The sequence below is a fragment of the Candoia aspera genome, chromosome 2 (genome assembly GCF_035149785.1).
Source record: "Candoia aspera isolate rCanAsp1 chromosome 2, rCanAsp1.hap2, whole genome shotgun sequence".
Classification (NCBI taxonomy): domain Eukaryota; kingdom Metazoa; phylum Chordata; class Lepidosauria; order Squamata; family Boidae; genus Candoia; species Candoia aspera.
The window spans coordinates 61,083,747-61,105,324 of NC_086154.1; the positions used below are offsets into that span (position 1 = coordinate 61,083,747).

At 39.4% G+C, this 21,578-nt stretch overlaps 1 protein-coding gene across 1 annotated transcript in view; it reads left to right on the forward strand.

The window, feature by feature from the left end:
• The window catches only part of CACNA2D2 (calcium voltage-gated channel auxiliary subunit alpha2delta 2), a 675,105-nt gene that overhangs the window by 594,761 nt on the left and 58,766 nt on the right, over positions 1 to 21,578 (forward strand). Inside the window, exons 15-16 of the mRNA XM_063291953.1 lie at positions 18,952 to 19,041; positions 19,349 to 19,432. Of these exons, the coding sequence (XP_063148023.1) occupies positions 18,952 to 19,041; positions 19,349 to 19,432 (174 nt within the window). The remainder of the gene's footprint in view (positions 1 to 18,951; positions 19,042 to 19,348; positions 19,433 to 21,578) is intronic.

Genomic DNA, 21,578 nt, shown 5'->3' on the forward strand with positions numbered 1-21,578 from the left:
CTTGCCATTTCTTTCTCTCTTCTTTCTTTGCATATTTAAGACAAAGATTAAATAAAATGGATGCCTGAAGCAATCCTAAAATGTTTTGCATGTTTTTTCTGCAGAATCAACATTTTGATTTTCGGCTGGTAGTCTGTCTCCTTCCTATAATTTATGAGTATTTCATCAGATGCTATGACAATTTGAACAAATGTTGTCTAATATTCAAATACTAGAAAGAAAAATCTAGTTTTTTAAATTATTATTAGTAAAGTCATATCATAAATACCTATCCAAAGCCTATTGCCTCATTGGATCAGTAGTGTGTGCCCTACACCAGATTCCACAAAGCTAGTGCCATCCATTGATTTTGGACTACATCTTTCAACCCAACCTTAATATCAGAAAATGATGGGATGTGTAATCTAAAATATAGTATCTGGCAGATTGGGAGGCTGGGCATAAGTTACATGTGGTGTTCAGAGAATGGTGCTTGAGTCTTATCCTCCTGGGCTAGAATGAGTTTTATCAATGAACAAATCTTTTCCTCTGTTTCCAATCCCAAGAGGGCTAGAAACTGGGAATGAAATCAGCTTTTGACTTTAAAATATATTCCAGATTATATCTCTTTTCCTTTGTTTCACAGAATATAAGGGGAATCCCTTAAACCTGAGTTTCTTGTTTTTTAGGTCTGGCACTAGAATCTGACAAGCCTGGGAACTGGGGTACTGAAAATACTAGTGGAGATTAATCAAGAACTTCAGGGGGGAGAGAAAAGGACAATGCATCTTTTGCTTATTTTTCATTTTCTTTTTGCCCTATTCCTTTACTTCCTGATGAATTGCTTCTTGATAGCTCTATTAAAGGAAGGCAACTCCCCCTTCCATAGTACTTTTGAATATAGAAGATTGAGTGCCTTCCTAGAAGAAGAGGGAGGCTCAGAGACAATATGCTAAAGAAATGCAAAATCAAGTGGTCCAACCCTGCACCCCCTCCACTATCACATCAAGGGGAGGCTAATCTCTTCCATTTCTGAATCAGTGAGAAAGGGGTTTAGAGGTATATTTTGTGTCTTTGGGACAGCCTGCTAAGGGGCATATTTTCTCTTGAGCCAAGCTTTCTCTCCACTCCCAAACTTAGTTGTTTTGGAGAAAGAAGTTTCATCTCCCTTGGCTTCACAAGGCCCATGGAGAAATGAAAATGGAGCATATCCTTGTTTTGTCAGAATTGGGAGACATAAGTCATACATACTGCTCAGCCATGATAGTTCTGCCATCCCCTGTTGGCTCAGGACCAATGCCATCTATATGTTGTTTATTCCTTTAGTCGCTTCCGACTCTTCGTGACTTCATGGACCAGCCCACGCCAGAGCTTCCTGTCGGTCGTCAACACCCCCAGCTCCCCCAGGGACGAGTCCGTCACCTCTAGAATATCATCCATCCAGCTTGCCCTTGGTCGGCCCCTCTTCCTTTTGCCCTCCACTCTCCCTAGCATCAGCATCTTCTCCAGGGTGTCCTGTCTTCTCATTATGTGGCCAAAGTATTTCAGTTTTGCCTTTAATATCATTCCCTCCAGTGAGCAGTCTGGCTTTATTTCCTGGAGGATGGACTGGTTGGATCTTCTTGCAGTCCAAGGCACTCTCAGAATTTTCCTCCAACACCACAGTTCCAGAGCATCTATCTTCCTTCTCTCAGCCTTCCTTATGGTCCAGCTCTCGCAGCCATATGTTACTACGGGGAACACCATTGCTTTAACTATGCGGACCTTTGTTGTCAGTGTGATGTCTCTGCTCTTAACTATTTTATCGAGATTTGTCGTTGCTCTTCTCCCAAGGATTAAGCGTCTTCTGATTTTCCGACTGCAGTCAGCATCTGCAGTAATCTTCGCAACTAGAAATACAAAGTCTTTCACTGCTTCTACAGCCATCTATATACCCTAGCAATATTTATTTATTAATTATTTGATTTATATCCTGCCTTTCCTCCTCAAGGTTGCACACACAGTACATCTTTCAGTCATATTCCAATAACAGTCCTGTGAAGTAAGTTGGGCAGAGACGGTCATCCAGAGTGTTTCCGTGCCCGAATATGAACTTCAGTCTAAATCCTCTTGGTTTTTGTTTTACACTTTTAGTATGACATGCCAGATGTTCGGCTCTACTTACTGTTTATTGAAGAATATAACCTAGCAGATGTGTGGATATGTTAGTTATCCATACTTATTTAAATCATGAGAAGGTTGGAGGGGGCAGAAAAAATATAACAAAACTTGTCCTATTTTTTGTGAGTTTGTAGCCTGACTTTTCATCTGTCTCTTGAACATTCTTCCCTTTAGACCCAGCAGTTAAGTGAGTCTTTGTTTAATCTAGTGCGTATGTATCTCAGAGTCCCTCTTTGGGAGGAGATGGGCGGTAGTATAAATTTGATAGATAGATAGATAGATAGATAGATAGATAGATAGATAGATAGATAGATAGATAGATAGATAGATAGAAAGATAGATAGATAGATAGATAGATAGATAGATAGATAGATAGATAGATAGATAGATAGATAAATGTATCATGTGATAACTTGTCATCTAAAGACTTGTTGTCAGATGACCCAGCAGCTGAATATGTTGATGTCTTGGCTGAAAAGAAATACTGAAAAGTGGTGCTAGAAGATAATACTGTTTTCTTTGCCATTTGGCTTTGATGGCTGCTTCATATATGCAAGTCATTATTTGATATTGCATTTGTCAAATGATAAGCAGGGCAAGTAAACTTCCTCACTTTTGCAATAGGTAAGTATCAGGTTCCTGATTCTCTGTAGACGGCACATGAGAGCATACCATATAAATTAAGGAAATAATTGTTCTATTTTTATCTTGACAGATATAGTGCAATAATACATATGTTTGGATGATGTCTGTCAGTACTGATATGGATTCTGCTTTAGGTGGCTGCAGGATGTCAATTGTAAGCAACACCATGATTGCTTAAATGTCTTGGCATTAGTGCAAGTACATATCTATAATCTTTAGTGAAGACCCCCAATAGTGAATATTTAACATAATATTTATATGGGTGTTCATCTATTATTTTATAAGTGACTTTTTTCAATTTAAAATATTTTAATAAACACAAACATATGCTTTCCTTTATGAAGCCACCTCTCATGCTGGATTGATATAAATATGCATACACAAAAGGACTGTTCATAGTCTGCATTGATTTCAGCCACAGACCTGTGCAGACTTCCCAGTCCTTTCTAAGTCAACAGATAAATATGTATTTCTTTCAGTTAATCTGCAAATTGCTAAGAGCAGCACACACCTTAAACTGTCACTACCCTCAAGTCTTTCCTGGTTGTGCACTGTTCTGTTTAAAGAGCAGAACACCCTTAGGAGGAAAAAAAGTAAGGTGAGCTGCAGGATGGAGCTTGTTCTAATGAACACTTCATTCTGCACAGAACATCTGCTGCCCCTCAGTGGGAGCACCAGCTAGGGACTAGTGATAGACAAGGCATTGGACCAACATGCACATCCTCCCTTCTTCCTTCTGAGGCTCCAGTGGAACTAGCAACAGATTGATTGGCTGATTCCCTATTGTCCTTTCTGGCATGTTGCCCTCTTTCATTTAACAGCATATTTAAGTGCCAAGCATACAGTATGAAGCCTTTCCTGATAAAATGTAGAGGAGAGGAATCCGTGATTCTTCAAAATGGATCAGAGTTAAACATGCAACATCGAGTTCTTATTTCACTTTTGAATGTTCCCCTTCCTCCATCCAGCTGTTCTCCTTTTTCTTAAAATAAACACATATAAAGTACTACTTGAGATAAAGTGTGGCATTAGTATCTTCAATAATTAACAAAATGAATGAAATGGTTGAAAAAAATAAAGCCAGTGAATACCGCTAGTTGAAACATTAGCACTTGTATGCCTTTTCCTAAATGTGAAATGCGATGATATCCTGTGAATACAGCACACGTGTCCCAAGACATTCCATCAATAAAGGCAATATGATGTCACTTCCAGGATGGACAAGCTGAACCTTGTTTCAGAACTGGTGGCAGCCAGCTTTCTCCACAATATTTGAGAGTGGCAGACTAGCTTAGGAGCTATAGAACAAGCTGAGTACAATGGACAACTCTGTCCTCTCAAACTTTGTTGTTCTCTGCTGGTATCTGCTCTTTAAGGTGACCACCCACTTGCTTAATTCTCTACCTGAGACCTATGCCAGCCATGAGCAGAACTGAAACCAGTGATGGGTGAGACTAGAGTTGAACCTTCTATCTTTCTGAAGCTGTTCTCTCGTCACCTCTCTCTTATTAGTGTTCTAAACTAATTGCTTGCAGAGGGTTTTATGAAATTAGAGATCCCGGTAGCCACCCCAGGATATGTCATTATGAAGGACAAGTGATGTTTACGGTCAGAAGTTCTGTATTGCTCAAGACAGTTTCATCCTGATAGAATTCTTCTATAGCTCACTTATTTGTACCTTCCTCATTTACTGTATTTAGGAAGCTTTATTTCAGGCAACTATACACAAGACTGCCACTTTTCCTTTCCACCGTGGAAATAACATTTCTCAGCACACCTGCAAAAATTAATCTGTTTTGGAGACAAATAGTGATAGATAAAAAAGATAATATCCATTTAAGGTGTATCCACAAGTATATCCACAAAAACGTATTTTGTTAATTTTAAAAAGAACAAGAGAAGTAGTTTTTCACCATTTTGGAAAATTCTGCTTGTAACCATTTTATTGCACAAATATTAGTTGTTTAATTTCTACCACCATAACACATATTCAGAAGAATTTGCTCAAATATATACCATGGCAGGGATAAACACTGACAACATCTAATCTGTCTCTCCAAAGAGCCTTGCATCAGCAAAGAGGCTTTGTGTTCATTTTACTGAAGCACGAAAGAGACAACAAGCATGCCTATCAAATAATCACACTTAACTGGACTCTCAGCTGCCTTAAGTTTTGAGTCCAATTATGGGAGTCTATGATTAAACTGCCTGTCATCACAAATGTCAGATTTCATCTGCCTGAAGTCTCAGAGAGAAGCAGATCAGCAAAGTAATAGAGCCATTTATATCCCAGATTTAAAGTATTTGAGCATTTGCTACTGTGCAGAAATTAGGGTACTAAAGTGAGGCTGCCGTGCAGCAGTGCCAGATGTTAAGTTATGGGCCTCAGTTGTGCTTGCTATTAAATATGTTTTTAAAAGCTACATATTTGTCTGTCTGGAATAATCAACAGTGCAAAAATGAAACCACAGCCATAAACCTCACAGGCACGTTACACAATTAGGTGTTTATATGGACAAGAAAGAGACAGTTTTACTTGAGAATCCTTGAACATTTGTTTCTATAACCCTTAAATAATTTTGTCCACAGGATTTGGTTTTTAATATAACTTGATGGGCTGTTCATGCACAGACAGACTGAGAAATCCCTCAAAGCAGCTGTGATGAGGCTGCACCAGAGCTTCAAGGAGAGGCACTTCACTCACACCAATGCACTTCGCAAGTGCTCCTTTCAAACGCTCAGCATAACCCCAGAACCTAATTAGTTGCCAATTTAAAAGCAAAAGTGTGAGAGAGTTGGTGAATTTCCAGCAGCTTAGCTTGTGTTCACTTGTGTTGTTCAGGCTAGTGATGTGATGGCAAGATCCCCACATCTCACCTTGAAAACCATTTTTTTTTTCCAAATTTTTCCAAGCATGGGGAGGATCTTTCTCATGAAAGTTCAGGAAAATCAAATGGAGAGAGAGGGGAATCATTTGAATGCTAAGCACTCCACCTTTTGCTCCTGGCAGAAAGATGGGATATAAATCAAACAATCAATAGGGTTGAATCAATCATTCAACCCCATTTCCCTTCTTGCTGTTTTAAAGCAGCCAAGAAAGGAAGGAAGCACGTTTGTCCTCCCCTCATAAATAACTGATGTAAATGATACAGAATAGATAGATTTTCCAATTTTTCATTCATTGAAAATAACTATAATTCACAAGTGGCATTTGTAGGATACGAAAGGGAGACAGGACTTCATTCCTACTTACCTCTGCTACAGCAGCTGCACATTTATACTGTGAAATAATTCAGCAGTAGGCAATTTGGGGGAGAGGGGAAACATTTGGAATTATGAGAGCATTTGGTGGGTACATTCACAAAATGGCTGCCACTCTGGGTTCGGCTAATCATAATCTGAACTAGCCTCTCCACCAAGTGTTCGCTACCATTCCAGTTGGATCTCTCTTCACATTAGGTGGCCAAAGTATTTGAGCTTCAGCTTCAGTATTTGTCCTTCCAATGAACAGTCAGGGTTGATTTCCTTTAGGACTGACTGATTTGGACTGCAAGGAGGTTCTACAGGAAATCAACCCTGACTGTTCATTGGAAGGACAGGTACTGAAGCTGAAGTTCAAATACTCTGGCCACCTAATGTGAAGAGAGGACTCACTGGAAAAGACCCTGATGCTGGGAAAGACTGAAGGCAAAAGTAGAAGGGGATGGCAGAGGATGAGATGGTTAGAAAGTATCACCGATGCAATGAACATGAATTTGAGTAAACTACGGGAGACAGTGATGGACAGGAAGGCCTGGCGTGGTATGGTCCATGGGGTCACAAAGAGTTGGACATGACTTAACGACTGAACAACAACAACAAAGCCTGAAGGTAGCCTGCAAATAAAAAAGAGTAAGCAGGAATAAGTGATTCTTGCTCCAGGGTCTTCATCTCTCTCTCTCTCTCTCTCTCTCTCTCTCTCTCTCTCTCTCTCTCTCTCTCTCTCTCTCTCACTCACACACACACACACACACACACACACACACACACACTTTATTTGTGGTCTCCAGAGCCATGAAATATATGCATTTGTTTCCACTTTCAACTGGAAATTCAGGAATCACTTAGAAGTGTTACCAGTACAGCATCATTCAAAGGAAATAATGATAACTTGGATGTGAGCTGCCCATTGAAGTTATCAAACTTACTGGGAAATCTTGGGGCACTTTCCCATTTCAGCTTAACTTACATTATAAGCTTTCTAAAATGGGAGTATAACCATATATATCATAATACCACCCTGAATTCCATATCTCTTGGAATAAGCTTAGAAATAAATAAATTTAAGAAATAACTGAAATGTGGAGTGTATCCCTGCCTATTGGCTTGGTCCCGGAAAATGGAATCAAAATTGAGACATTTGCACATTCTGCCCATGCTTAGGCAGAAAGACTTCTCTATGACTTTAGAAGGACTTCTGCCAAGAGGCCAGCCATGGTGATGACCATATGGAGTCCAAAGTATGGTGACCGGTCCTTGAAGAACAGCAGCAGATAAATGCTTCCCATGATTGAGTGCACAGCAATGGGAGGGTGGGAAGATAACCTTCCTGCCATAATAATGAATTAAGACTACAAGTATATGACCTTCACTGAATTTGTAGCGCAGATTTCTATTTATTGCCACTCTTCTCCGGAGTGTCTTTCGGTAATTCTGTTTCTATCCCTGTTTTTCTTTCTTCTCTCTCTCTCTCTCTGCCTGTCCCTCATCATCACCTCCACCCCATTTTGCCTTTCCGTCTCTTTCTCCCTCCCTTGTACTACATCATCCGGAAATAATACATACATTCTTCTGATGCTTCAGGGCTGAAACTCTTGCCTGCCACACTTCTCCATGGCAACCTGCAGGGAGGGTTAATTGATTTGGGGAAAGTGTGTGTTTCCTTCATGCTGACAGTGACGACTGACTGGAACGTGCTGCCGCTTTCAGTATTGCGCTTACAAAAGACAGGCAGGCAGGCAGTGTGGCTTTCAGCATATGGAATTGCTGATGCCATTCCCCCCCCCCCATTTCCTCACCCCACCCCCATTGCTCACTCCTTGCTCCTGCAGAATCCACAAAAAGGCAGAATCCAGGGCATGTTGGTAGAAGGTTCAACTTCCTGCCTCTTTTTCCTTCCCTTCTGGTAGCTTTCTGGTTTTCAGCCCTAATATACATAATAGATTCAGCCTTTCTCTATAAGCTGAAGAAGTTAGGAAATGAAGCTGAAGGAGCCTCATCATTACTCTTCCTCCCTTGCTTACATTGGGGTCGCATTGGAAATGCAGAGTATGAAGGGAAATTATGATTTCTGCTGTTACTGTAGAATTAAGCTGCGGCCTGCATACAGATTATCGTTAGGTAAGAGATGCACAGATGTCTATTTCTTTATGTGTACATATATTGAGAAGTCCCAGGTACTTCCCAGCATGTGAATACACAATGAAATTCATGCATGTACAAGTCCCACATGATTCCTGCACAGATACACTTACCGTGGTGGCATTTTTGCAACGAGTGTGGTTATTTTCAGCAGTTCAAATAGATGGAGACAAAGAAAGTTGTTTTAATTGCCCATCTGAAACTGTACATCTTGTTATCTAGTCTAAGCTCAGTCTAACATAGCCAAGAGGGCCGCAGTTATGTTAGAAATATTCACTGTTTCGTGTTTTCTATGAGGCACATGATGAAATGCTGCTGTGCAAGCCTGTGCACGTGACAAAGCTGATCTCTGATTCTTTCTGGGATTTTGGTTTTCCATGGTACCACAAGAGGGATCCATGACTTGAGGGTTATATCATCTTTTATTTTCCAGAAGCATACATTAGTTCTTTCTACTCCCACTTTTGTTTGTATGTTTCATTACTATTATTGTGTATTAGACCAGATTCAGGTCCCCCTAGTGGTAGAAATTGCTTGTGCAGAAATCCTTAAGTCCTGTGTGGAAATGATAAAATTAAATTTAATATTCAGAGTCAGAGATGCCCCCATTAAATACTGTGTTTATTGAATATATGAGCAAGGTTTCCATTTTCTTCATCTCTTCTCTCTACACCGTCTTTCAATAATTCTGTTTTTACACTGCCAACTCAAGACATCTTTGTGAGACCAGTGTTTCCATCCCCAATTCATCATAAAAGAATTAGAATCTGATCTGTAACTTACTTCACCTTTTTCAACTTCAAAATGCAGAGAAGAACATCGTGAGCCAATTTATGCTCACCCTCCAGCTAACCAATAGGAGAGATCAAAGAATGTCATCCTATCATGGTTCTGCAATCACCCACTGTGAAGTAACAAATACCTGCTCACATATGGTACTCTCCACAAAAAAAGGAAATAAAATAAATTGCTAATGTCCCTTTCTCATCCCTACTTTTCAGTGTTCACATTTCTGTGCATTTGTCTGGTAGTTTGCAGGAAGAACTGCTGAAAAAAACAAATACTTGAGTTTTCCAGAGCCAATTCTTTTGTTGCGCATAAATACCCCATGAATTGTGGCAATCCCACCTCTACCACCAACGTTGTAGGTTCTTTTAGACTCCTACTAATCAGACACATTCTTCAGCAAAGGATCGTTACCTTGTCATGGTGCTGAAGCTTGAGCACCTCAATGATGCCATGAGCTAAACCATGAAGGGCCACCTAAGACGGGAAGGTCATGACAGAGAGGTCAGACTAAATGCGATCCCTGAGGAAGGTAATGGCAACCCACCCCAGTATTCTTGCCATGAAAACTAAATGGATCAGTACAACCAGAGATATGTCGGTATAGCATCGGAAGATGAGACCTCCAGGTCGGAAGATGGTCAAAATGCTACTGGGGAGGAACAGAGAATGAGTTCAACTAGCCCCAGATGTGATGACGCAGCTAGCTCAAAGCCGAAAGGACGGCTAGTGGCCGACAGTGCTGGTGGTGAACGGCGAATCCAATGTTCTAAGGATCAACACACCATTGGAACCTGGAATGTAAGATCTATGAGCCAGGGCAAATTGGATGTGGTTATTGGTGAGATGTCAAGATTAAAGATAGACATTTTGGGCATCAGTGAACTGAAATGGACTGGAATGGGCCACTTCACATCAAGTGACCACCAGATCTACGACTGTGGACAAGAGGACCACAGAAGAAATGGAGTAGCCTTCATAATTAATAGTAAAGTGGCTAAAGCAGTGCTTGGATACAATCCAAAAAACGATAGAATGATCTCAATTCGAATTCAGGGCAAGCCATCTAACATCACAGTGATCCAAATATACGCCCCAATCACAGATGCTGAAGAAGCTGAAGTAGAGCAGTTCTATGATGATTTGCAGCACCTACTGGACAACATGCCTAAAAGAGATGTTATTTTCATCACAGGAGACTGGAATGCTAAGGTGGGCAGTCAAATGACACCTGAAATTACAGATAAGCATGGCGTGGGAGAACAAAACGAAGCAGGACATAGGCTGATAGAATTTTGTCAAGACAACTCACTCTGCATAACAAACACTGTCTTCCATCAACCTAAGAGATGGCTTTATACATGGACTTCACCAGATGGACAACACCGAAATCAGATTGACTACATCCTTTGCAGCCAAAGGTGGCGGACATCTGTACAATCGGTAAAAACAAGACCTGGAGCTGACTGTAGTTCAGATCACGAACTTCTTCTTGCACAATTTAGGATCAGACTAAAGAGATTAGGGAAGACCCACAGATCAGCTAGATATGAGCTCACTAATATTCCTAAGGAATATGCAGTGGAGGTGAAGAATAGATTTAAGGGACTGAACTTAGTAGATAGGGTCCCGGAAGAACTATGGACAGAAGTTTGCAACATTGTTCAGGAGGCAGCAACAAAATACATCCCAAAGAAAGAGAAAACCAAGAAGGCAAAATGGCTGTCTGCTGAGATCCTCAAAGTAGCCCAAGAAAGAAGGAAAGCAAAAGGCAACAGTGATAGGGGAAGATATGCCCAATTAAATGCAAAATTCCAGAGGTTAGCCAGAAGAGATAAGGAATTATTTTTAAACAAGCAATGCGCAGAAGTGGAAGAAGACAATAGAATAGGAAGGACAAGAGACCTCTTCCGGAAAATTAGAAACATCGGAGGTAAATTCCAGGCAAAAATGGGTATGATCAAAAACAAAGATGGCAAGGACCTAACAGAAGAAGAAGAAGAGATCAAGAAAAGGTGGCAAGAATATACAGAGGACCTGTATAGGAAGGATAACAATATTGGGGATAGCTTTGACGGTGTGGTCAGTGAGCTAGAGCCAGACATCCTGAAGAGTGAGGTTGAATGGGCCTTAAGAAGCATTGCTAATAACAAGGCAGCAGGAGACGACGGCATCCCAGCTGAACTGTTCAAAATCTTGCAAGATGATGCTGTCAAGGTAATGCATGCTATATGCCAGCAAATTTGGAAAATACAAGAATGGCCATCAGACTGGAAAAAATCAACTTATATCCCCATACCAAAAAAGGGAAACACTAAAGAATGTTCAAACTATCGAACAGTGGCACTTATTTCACATGCCAGTAAGGTAATGCTCAAGATCCTGCAAGGTAGACTTCAACAATTCATGGAGCGAGAATTGCCAGATGTACAAGCTGGGTTTAGAAAAGGCAGAGGAACTAGGGATCAAATTGCCAATATCCGCTGGATAATGGAAAAAGCCAGGGAGTTTCAGAAAAACATCTATTTCTGTTTTATTGACTATTCTAAAGCCTTTGACTGTGTGGACCATAACAAATTGTGGCAAGTTCTTAGTGGTATGGGGATACCAAGTCATCTTGTATGCCTCCTGAAGAATCTGTATAACGACCAAGTAGCAACAGTAAGAACAGACCACGGAACAAGGGACTGGTTTAAGATTGGGAAAGGAGTACGGCAGGGCTGTATACTCTCACCCTACCTATTCAATTTGTACACAGAACACATCATGCGACATGCTGGGCTTGAGGAATCCAAGGCTGGAGTTAAAATCGCTGGAAGAAACATTAACAATCTCAGATATGCAGATGATACCACTTTGATGCTGAAAGTGAAGAGGAAGTGAGGAGCCTTATGATGTAGATGAAAGAAGGAAGTGCAAAAGCTGGCTTGCAGCTAAACCTCAAAAAAACCAAGATTATGGCAACCAGCTTGATTGATAACTGGCAAATAGAGGGAGAAAATGTAGAAGCAGTGAAAGACTTTGTATTTCTAGGTGCGAAGATTACTGCGGATGCTGACTGCAGTCAGGAAATCAGAAGACGCTTAATCCTTGGGAGAAGAGCAATGACCAATCTCGATAAAATAGTTAAGAGCAGAGACATCACACTGACAACAAAGGTCCGCATAGTTAAAGCAATGGTGTTCCCCGTAGTAACATATGGCTGCGAGAGCTGGACCATAAGGAAGGCTGAGAGAAGGAAGATAGATGCTTTTGAACTGTGGTGCTGGAGGAAAATTCTGAGTGTGCCTTGGACTGCAAGAAGATCAAACCAGTCCATACTGCAGGAAATAAAGCCAGAGTGCTCACTTGAGGGAATGATATTAAAGGCAAAACTGAAATACTTTGGCCACATAATGAGAAGACAGGACACCCTGGAGAAGATGCTGATGCTAGGGAGAGTGGAAGGCAAAGGGAAGAGGGGCCGACCAAGGGCAAGGTGGATGGATGATATTCTAGAGGTGATGGACTCATCCCTGGGGGAGCTGGGGGTGTTGACGACTGACAGGAAGCTCTGGCGTGGGCTGGTCCATGAAATCACAAAGAGTCGGAACCGACTAAACAAATAAACAACAACAATCAGACACATTAAGCTCTAGAAACTAGAAGTTTTTATTTTTATCTCCCTTCAATAGCCAGGAGAGAATTTCATTGTGTAGAAATGCAGGAGGGGTGAGTCATCTCCTTGGCTGGTTTTCTAGAAAAGCATCAAGATGCCACAGTCTTATTTGAGGCAGCTTACTTCAATGAATTATCTGCTATGCAGAAAAGGAATTTGACTCTTTTCCAGCTGTGTTACAATTATAGATTGGATTGGATTGGATTGACCTGGGGTAGTTTATATCAGATGTGGTCTGTCTATAAGAAACTTGTAAATTTGGGCACACGGTAGCTAGATTGGGTTGGGGAAAATACAATAAATGTGTAGAATGGACAGTCATTTTTAACAAGACTGTTTTTTTGTTTCAATATGTACAACAGCAGTTCCTCTAGAGGTATTGCAGGTGGGCAGAGGGCCCAGTTCAGACAGTACAGGTGGTCCAATAAAATCCTTTTAGCATCTCCAAGCTCAGAATAAAAAAATGACCAAAACAAAGTCCTTCTTTGAAAGCTGACCTAAACTGGTGTATGAGAGTGTGTGCCTTTTGTGCAAAGCTCTTTCCTGTGGACCTGTGTCCTAAGCCTTTTACTAACCTGTCCTTTCTTCTTCTTTTTTTTAAATATAATTTTTATTAAGAATTTTGATTACAATAATAAAAACTAATACAAACTGAACTTAGAGAAAGAGAAGAGAAGAGAAAAAAAGAATAAAAAGTACAGGTAAATAGAAAAAGAAGGAAAGAAGAAAGAAAAGAAAGAATATAATAAAAAGAAAAGAAATATATAAAGAAGTTACTTCCAACCTTCATCACAACAAGTATAAACAAATTTAGTAACTCTTACCCCCTATAAGGTTATAAACAGATATCTCTTCATCCCATATCTCATCCCTTATGTATAAGCAAATCCATAAAACATCAACTTTTCAATCCTGGTGTCAGCAAAAAATCCATAAAGCATTGTCAGAACTTTGCAAAAATTGTCTTATATTAACCTTGTTCAAATAAACCAACTTTATATTCCTTCCTTTTACTTCCAACCATCTTAATCTTTAATTCAATCAAATATTGTCGTAGGATTTGATTTTTCTTCAATTCTTCTCCATCCCATTGCACAGATTTCTTCTGTTTTAACAATCCTCTTTTGTAAATCCAATAAGAAAACATTTTCCAGGTCAGTCTCTTGGTTTATCATTTGCATTTCCCTTTTAACTTTTAAAACTCCAGCCAGTTGTATATACTGTAAAGCATCCTGTCCAAATCATTCTCTTGGCCTATCATTTGTAGTTCCACTTTCGGTAATTTCTCTGTCTTGTCAGACAAAATTTGCTCCACATTTGTCATTCCCTCATTAACATCTTTTGGCCATAGTCTGTCCACAGAGGCAGAGATCATGACTGACCCTGTTGATATTGTAGTTACTAATTTCTGGCTCCATTCTTCGAAGATCCCCTTTAATGTTTCCAAAGGTACAATGTTTTGTTTCATTTTGTAAGTCCCATTATTAACTGATATCAAGAATAGGCTTGTGTTTTGTTTTGTTTTTTCCCTTCTACTTAGAAACTTTAGTCCCCTCTAGTGTCAAGTTTCTAAGATCATAAAGTAACTTATCTTTGTTATGGCTTACAATAGCCACAATAGCCAAAATAAGTCTGTTTCCCACAAGAAACTATTTATTTTTTATAGTTAATTCCAAAATCTTTTGCTAAAAGTCAATATTCCAAATTCATCTGGATCCTTAATCTATTTATAACCTTCTTAGATAAAAATCTTACTTAGCTTTTTGCTGTTTATTTCAAATTCTTTAATTTCTTAAGCTTATAATTTTTTTTATTTTGTTCAGAGTTGAAGATAAACTCACCCAATGACTTTTCAAACTTTTTTTTATTATAAATTGTATTGAATTTGAAGAGAAAGATAAAAGCTTCAAAAAACAAAAAAAAAACTCCAAAAAAAGAGAAGAAAAACAAAAAAGGTGTGAAAACAAAAAAATTTTTTACAGCATTACAGAAATATGTGACTTACAACTGTTAACAGCAAGGATATACAAAAATTTTCCATAATCAATCTCTTACTCTATATTAAACCAAAATCACATTATTTCGATAAATCATTCCCCATTAGCACATTATAAAAATCACTAAGTACAGTTACTCCCTCCCCTTATATTAAAATAAAGAAAAAAAATCATATAAACCTCCTAAACAACTCCCCCCTCAAAAAATAGGTAAAGGTAAAGGTTTCCCTTGACGTAAAGTCCAGTCGTGTCCGACTCTAGGGGGCGGTGCTCATCTCCGTTTCAAAGCCTTGGAGCCGGCGTTGTCATAGACACTTCCGGGTCATGTGGCCAGCATGACTCACGGAACGCCGTTACCTTCCCGCCGAAGCGGTACCAATTAATCTACTCACATTTGCATGTTTTCGAACTGCTTGGTGTGCAGAAGCTGGGACAAGCAACGGGAGCTCACCCCGCCGCGCGGTTTCGAACCGCCGACCTTCCGATCGACAGCTCAGCGGTTTAACCCGCAGCGCCACCGCGTCCTCAAAAAATAACACTTATTTAATTATTCCCTTCCTACTACTATTCTATACATTTCTGTCTACTATAATAAAAGTCAAACTAAAAACCACATAAATTGTCTGCCATTATACTAAATAATGCAACAGTTTTAATAATCTTAATAAACCCAAAAAAGAAAAGCAATTTGAAACAATGACCTTAAATCAAATTCTTAAAACCATCCAAATAAACATTTTTATACCCTAATAATCTTAATCCATATCCTTAAAAAGAAATATCAGTCAAACCCTAAAAGTGATCCAGATAAACATTCTTTAACTCTTATCCCACTTCAAAATAAACCAAAGCAGTTACATATCCCCACAATGTGCACAGAGCTTTTCTCTTCAAAAAAATCAAACAGCCCAAGTGCCCCCCTCAAAAATTCCATCTTCTCTTCAGAAAACCTCCCACACATAATGACCCCTTCTTTTTAATGACATTTCACCAAAAAGTCAATTTTACTTATTGCTTGCAAATCCCTCTCTCTGTTGAATTTCTCCAACTCCACTATCCAATCTTCATCCAGCATCTCAACAGAAATCCCAAGCTCATTCTTAGAAGAAACATTTCTATCACTGTTGAATTTCTCAGTTTCATCCACTACATCCCCAACCAGATGACACATTTTAGAACTCATATTTTCCACAATGTCCTGAATGTCTTGTATAAAAACTTGATAGGAGTCAGAAAAGATCTGTTTAAAATCTTGATGGAAGTCATAAAAAATCTGTTTAAAATCCTCCATGTCTCACGCAGTAGATTATGGCACCCCCAGGAGCTTAACCAGCGAAAATTGAAGATAAGGAAAACATTCGGAAGTATGTTTACATGAAGTGAAAGTGAGATAAACAGACAGTTCCCAAGGGAAAGTAGAAACAGAAAGCTGAATGTTTAAATCAACTGATTCAATGTGTAGGAAAATGCTAATATCTTCAAATTTAATACCAAAATAATAACAGGAAGACAATTATTTACTCTCAGTCCTCCTTTCTATTTGGAAGGAAAACGAATTCCAAAACTTAAAAAAACAATTTTTAAAAAAGTAATCCTCAAAATAATGATAAGCACCAAGAGAGCCCGCTTCTCCTTGCTGTAGAAAGCCCCTCTTAGAGTACGCATACTAAAAATCTATACATACATTGGGTGATTTAGAAATGGGGTGTCTGGTCTTAGTGTCCCTTTAAGGCTGCAGCATGGCTTGGAAAATGGTGACATCCCTGCCTCCCAGCTAGCTCTTACCAGTCGAACGCAAACGCTGTTTGCGATCTTCTGGCTGCAAGCAGCCATCTGGAGGGCAGATGAGGTGATTCCTGGTGTTTTCCTTTACCCAGAGAACACTCCTGGGCTTCAGAAAAACCTGCCTGAGCCCCCCCCAAAATTGCTGCGTTGTCAGTTCTGCTCGTGGAGCCCGCAGGCATAGCTACTTAGTCTGCCATGTGCCCACTGGAAGTCCCAATGACTTTTCAAACTTGATTTTCTGAAGGTTTCTAATAGCTTTAAGATGGTTAATAGGCAATTTCCAAAAGTGATTAGAAAGTGGGATTTGTGAATTTAGTTGCAAGCAAGATGGCTAATCCCTTTGTCTCCCAGTGCTCAACTCATGGAAAACTGCTGTCTTGCAGTCTCCTCATGAGGAAGAGCCATCTGGAACACATGTGGGTGATCTCCCATCCTCTCCTTATCTTGAGAGGTTCCAAGGAACCTGTCTACTCACCAGTTCCTTGGTCTTTGCTGCGGTCATCAGCTCCGTTTTTATGGAGACATCTTCTGTTCACCATACCATTCCCAGAAGTCACTAACCTGACCTTTCTTCTATTGGATTACCTTTTCATGAATTGTCCTCCATAAAATCCCTTCTGATGCTGAAAAGATTGCCACTTACCATCCATGTCTAGCCCTGATTAGAGAAAAATAGGTCCAATAAACAGCAGTGAACAATATACTTGGCTATGTATAAAACAGATTTTGCAACACAGACATATTAAGTCAGTGTTTGGCCTCATGCAGCCTCCTTTTTCTAGTATTAGTGATGTTTTTCTCTGTTGGTTTCTTTGTACTCTACACAGGGACACAATTAGTATTATTTTTGCTATATCAAGATCTTCCTCCTTTCAAATAAAGGGGAAAGTAAAAAAAAGAAAGGAAGAAGGAAAGAAAGAACATGTCTAGAAAATATGTATTAACGTCAGAGAATTCACTTAGGTCTTTTCCATATCACCACCATTATCACTCCCCATCTCCAAAAGAGAGCCAGTTTGGTGTAGTGGTTAAGGCAATGGGCTAGAAACCAGGAGACTGTGAGTTCTAGCCCCACCTTAGACACAAAGCCAGCTGGTTGACCTTGGGCCAGTCATTCTCTCTCTCTCAGCCCTGGGAAGAAGGCAATGGCAAACCACCTCTGAAAAACCTTGCCAAGAAAACTGCAGGGACTAGTCCAGGCAGTTGTCAGGAGTCAAAAACTGACTCAAAGCCACCAAAAAAAAAATTATCCAAAACAAATTCACACCAACCCATAGTCGTCATCATGGCTGACTTCAAAATCATTGGTCAGCTAGAGAGTACATTGACCAGTCAGGTATAAAAATGCATCCAACCAGTGTTCCGTCCCCTTGTCCGTCATGTATTTTGTTTGGTGCTTGAATTATCTGAGCTTTTGCAATCAGGGTTGGGTGCAAAAACATTAAGGCACCATTCCACCAAGATATAGTTTATCTGCTCAGCTTATTAAAATAGCAGAAATGGTATCATGGACCTAAGGCAGCTGGACCTCTAGACTAAAAACACTTTTTTAAAAAAGGTAACGAGAACAATCTTTTCTCCATGATATAACTCTCCCTCTTAAAGTTTTTCCAAAAAGGCTGTTGATGGTAGTATGTATTGCTGCATGCCTCTATTATTACTTTTATTTATTTATTTATTTCATTTATCCCCGCCCATCCCCTCCCGTCAGAGGCCTCTGGGCGGTTTACAACAAGTGATTAAAATCATCAGAATAATACAAAAAATAAAATACAGTAAAAATACTATAAATAGAAATAAAAAATAAAGAATAAAAAATCCAAGCGATATATATGTAAGTCATCATTTCCCAAAATTATGGTTGTGAGACAATGAATTAACAGTTGCTCAAGAATTCCTTCCATACAAATGTTTCCAAACAGGCCTACCAATTTGATGCAAAAACATGCTAAGTGCAAAGCAGGGTGACAGTTCTGGAGCCCTGTATGAAGCGTCTGTGTTCTTTCTACTTTCTTAACGTTACTGCTGTGTTTGCCTCTCAAAGCGGGAGTAATTATGCCAGGAGAGCATGAAGATTCTGCACAAAGCTCTTCCCAAAGAATGGCCTAGAACTGGAAAAAAAATGTTTTGGGCAAACCGTGGCTCATTATTTGGTAAAAAATGGATAATAGTACAAATAGAGAATTCACTATATCAGTTAGGTTATTATGTCTGAGGTAATTCTGGATATTTTGGTCCAAGATTTTGGGGTAATCCTAGCACATGTGATACCAAAGACGTATTTCCTTTCAGCCTCTCAGCAGTAAAAAGATGAATTAATAAGGTCCAACCTCATCTATATATAGCACTATTTGTATTGCAGTTGTTAATGTTTTGCTGATGTTAGCATTCTATATTCCATATCATTCCCCAGCTTTTATTTTCAGTAGAAAAGCCCATATTATTTCCACACAGAGACCAGTGTTCCGATTGCTGTATTTCATGTTTCTGGATGAATGCATGTTATGTGTTCTTGTTTTAGTCTCCTTCTGTTTCCTGCAGGAATACCTCAATGTCCTAGGAAGGCCCATGGTCTTGGCAGGGAACAAAGCAAAGCAGGTTCAGTGGACCAATGTCTATCAGGATGCTTTGGTAAGAAAAACAGCTTTATGAAATCTTGCAACCAGCCTTTTTGTTTTCTTTTGCTGTTGTGGTTCATACATTGTAACATGGTTCAAATTAGATAAAAGTATTTAGTGTCCCATATCCCTTCAAATTCCCAAATCTATCAATCTCAGGATGGTTTCTTCTCCACCTTTTTCTTCAGGATCGAAGTCTAACTGCTCCACTCTTCAATATTATGAATTAGAGATGCTATTATAATTCTGAATTGGTCAGTTAGTGTCTTAGAGATAATGCCTTATTTTAATTATACTTTTTTGTTTTTTTACTTTTTTAGGGCCTGGGTTTGGTGGTAACAGGCACTCTGCCCGTATTTAACCTCACTGAAGATGGTCAGTCTCACGGGAGCAGTGAATGGAAGGTGTGTTCTCACGTTGCAGGAAGCTGACACCATAAATCATATTGGCTGGTTGTGGTTGCCCCACTTTTTGCTTTGTACAACTGCTCAGCAGAGAATCCACAGTATTCCTTGATTTATTCCTTGATTTTCAGTCAGATAGCATCCTCAACAGAAAGGGATCTTTTCCTAAAATTGGTTCTAAATTGTTATCAGATCTTCCTGATTTATTTTGGGAGATGGATGGGCGGATGGACGGACAAAGGATAAGTTGCTAAATAGATACAACAGCCTTTCCCAATGAGGTGCCCACCAAATATAACTGAGAATTATGGGGATCATAGTTCAGTACACATGCAGGGCACCATACTGGGGAAGACTGAGCTAGAGACACTGCCAGTTTTCCTGGGACTCCACCTACAGTAAGCTAGCAACCAACTAACCAGCCATGATCTTTTCCTATGCTCATTGTTTTTTCACACTATAAAGAATGCAGTTAGGTTCTCAAATGTTCTCTGTATAACAAAACTGTATACAATAGTGTTTGTTTTCTAAACATATCTAAAATCAGGGATATCCTATAATATCATTTTAAAGCTATATCACATTTCAGCAAGTAATGGAGGGCACTCCCCTATATGCAATGCATGAACTGGTGCCCCAGACAGGAAGCAAACAAGTAAAATACAACAGGCAAAAATAATACATCAAGAAGTTGTCCTAAACATTTATAACCATAGTTTTGGGGCAAGTATGAGGAGGGAATGTAAAAGTATGTGAGCTTATAAGTGATGTTAAAAATGTCCGCAACAGCAAACATGTGAAGGAGTATTACTACAACCCAGTAAGACAAAACTCTCCTATTTCATTCATACGTAACTTCAGCTTACATCGCCGGTAAACTAAATTATTCTTTCACACCAAAACCTATTCTGACAAATATCTCAACGATTCCATACATTTGATAAACATAGTGTTAGAATACAAGCAACGTACTGAACAGAGTTATGTTTATTTGACCACTAACATAAGCTGAAGTGTTTATTTAAATAGGAGAGTTTAATCATATTTATTGAATTCGTACTGAATTGAAATTGAACTGTTTGAGATGCTCCTTAGAATATGCTTGGCATGAGATACATTTTGTTTATTGAGAGGAAAGCCATCATTATTTATCATTGAAATAGGAGAGATGCCTTAAGTACATCAGACTTACAGTGAATTATTGAAATAAAGAATTGTGGTTATACATTTTTAGGATATTATTCACGAGTGATGATTCATGTCTATTGTATTGGATCTCCTCTGCTGTGGCATCCAGTGCAGGCTCTCTTCAGAAAGCTGTGCCAATATTACACAGGGTACTTAATGATGTATTAAAAATACATCTGGACCCAAATTAATTATGAGATATGTAAGGGCAGGGATGATCAACATGTGGCTGTCTAGGTTATCAGACTGCAACTCCTGTCATCTCTTATCATTGGATATCCAGGGTAGGACAAATGGAAGTTGGTGTCAATAATTTTTAGAAGGCCGCGTTTTGACCTCTTCTGCCCCAGTGTATATCATTTGAGATGCTGGTCTAGTGGTGAAGGCACCAGGCTAGAAACCAGGAGACCGAGAGTTCTAGTCCCACCTTAGGCATGAAAGCCGGCTGGGTGACTTTGAGCCAGTCGCTCTCTCTCAGCCCAACTCACCTCACAGGGTTGTTGTTGGGGGAAAAATAGGAGGAAGAAGGAATAGTAGGTATGTTGCCTGCTTTGAGTTATTTATAAAAAATAATAAAGGCGGGAAATAAATAAATTAAATAAAAACTGTGGAGGACATGGAATTCCTTATCATTTGAATAGGAGGTCAGTGTAGTCCCATCTCAGTTCCCATCAATGTCCTGAAATAAATAATATTATTGCTAATTTTATTAATAACAACTGCAGCAACAAATGTAGTGGCTATATCTTCATATATTTTCTCACCCTATATGGCAAGACAAACAAATACTAAGTAGATCACACATTTCTTTTTTTCCCCAGTGGTTAGATTCACAGTGTGTCTGCAACAATCTGTCTCATCTGCCTTATGCTCCTACATCCATACTTGTTTAGATTTATTGGCAGCAATAGACCTGCCATGGCATTCTGTGTCAGCTTGCTTTTAAGCAGGCAATGAT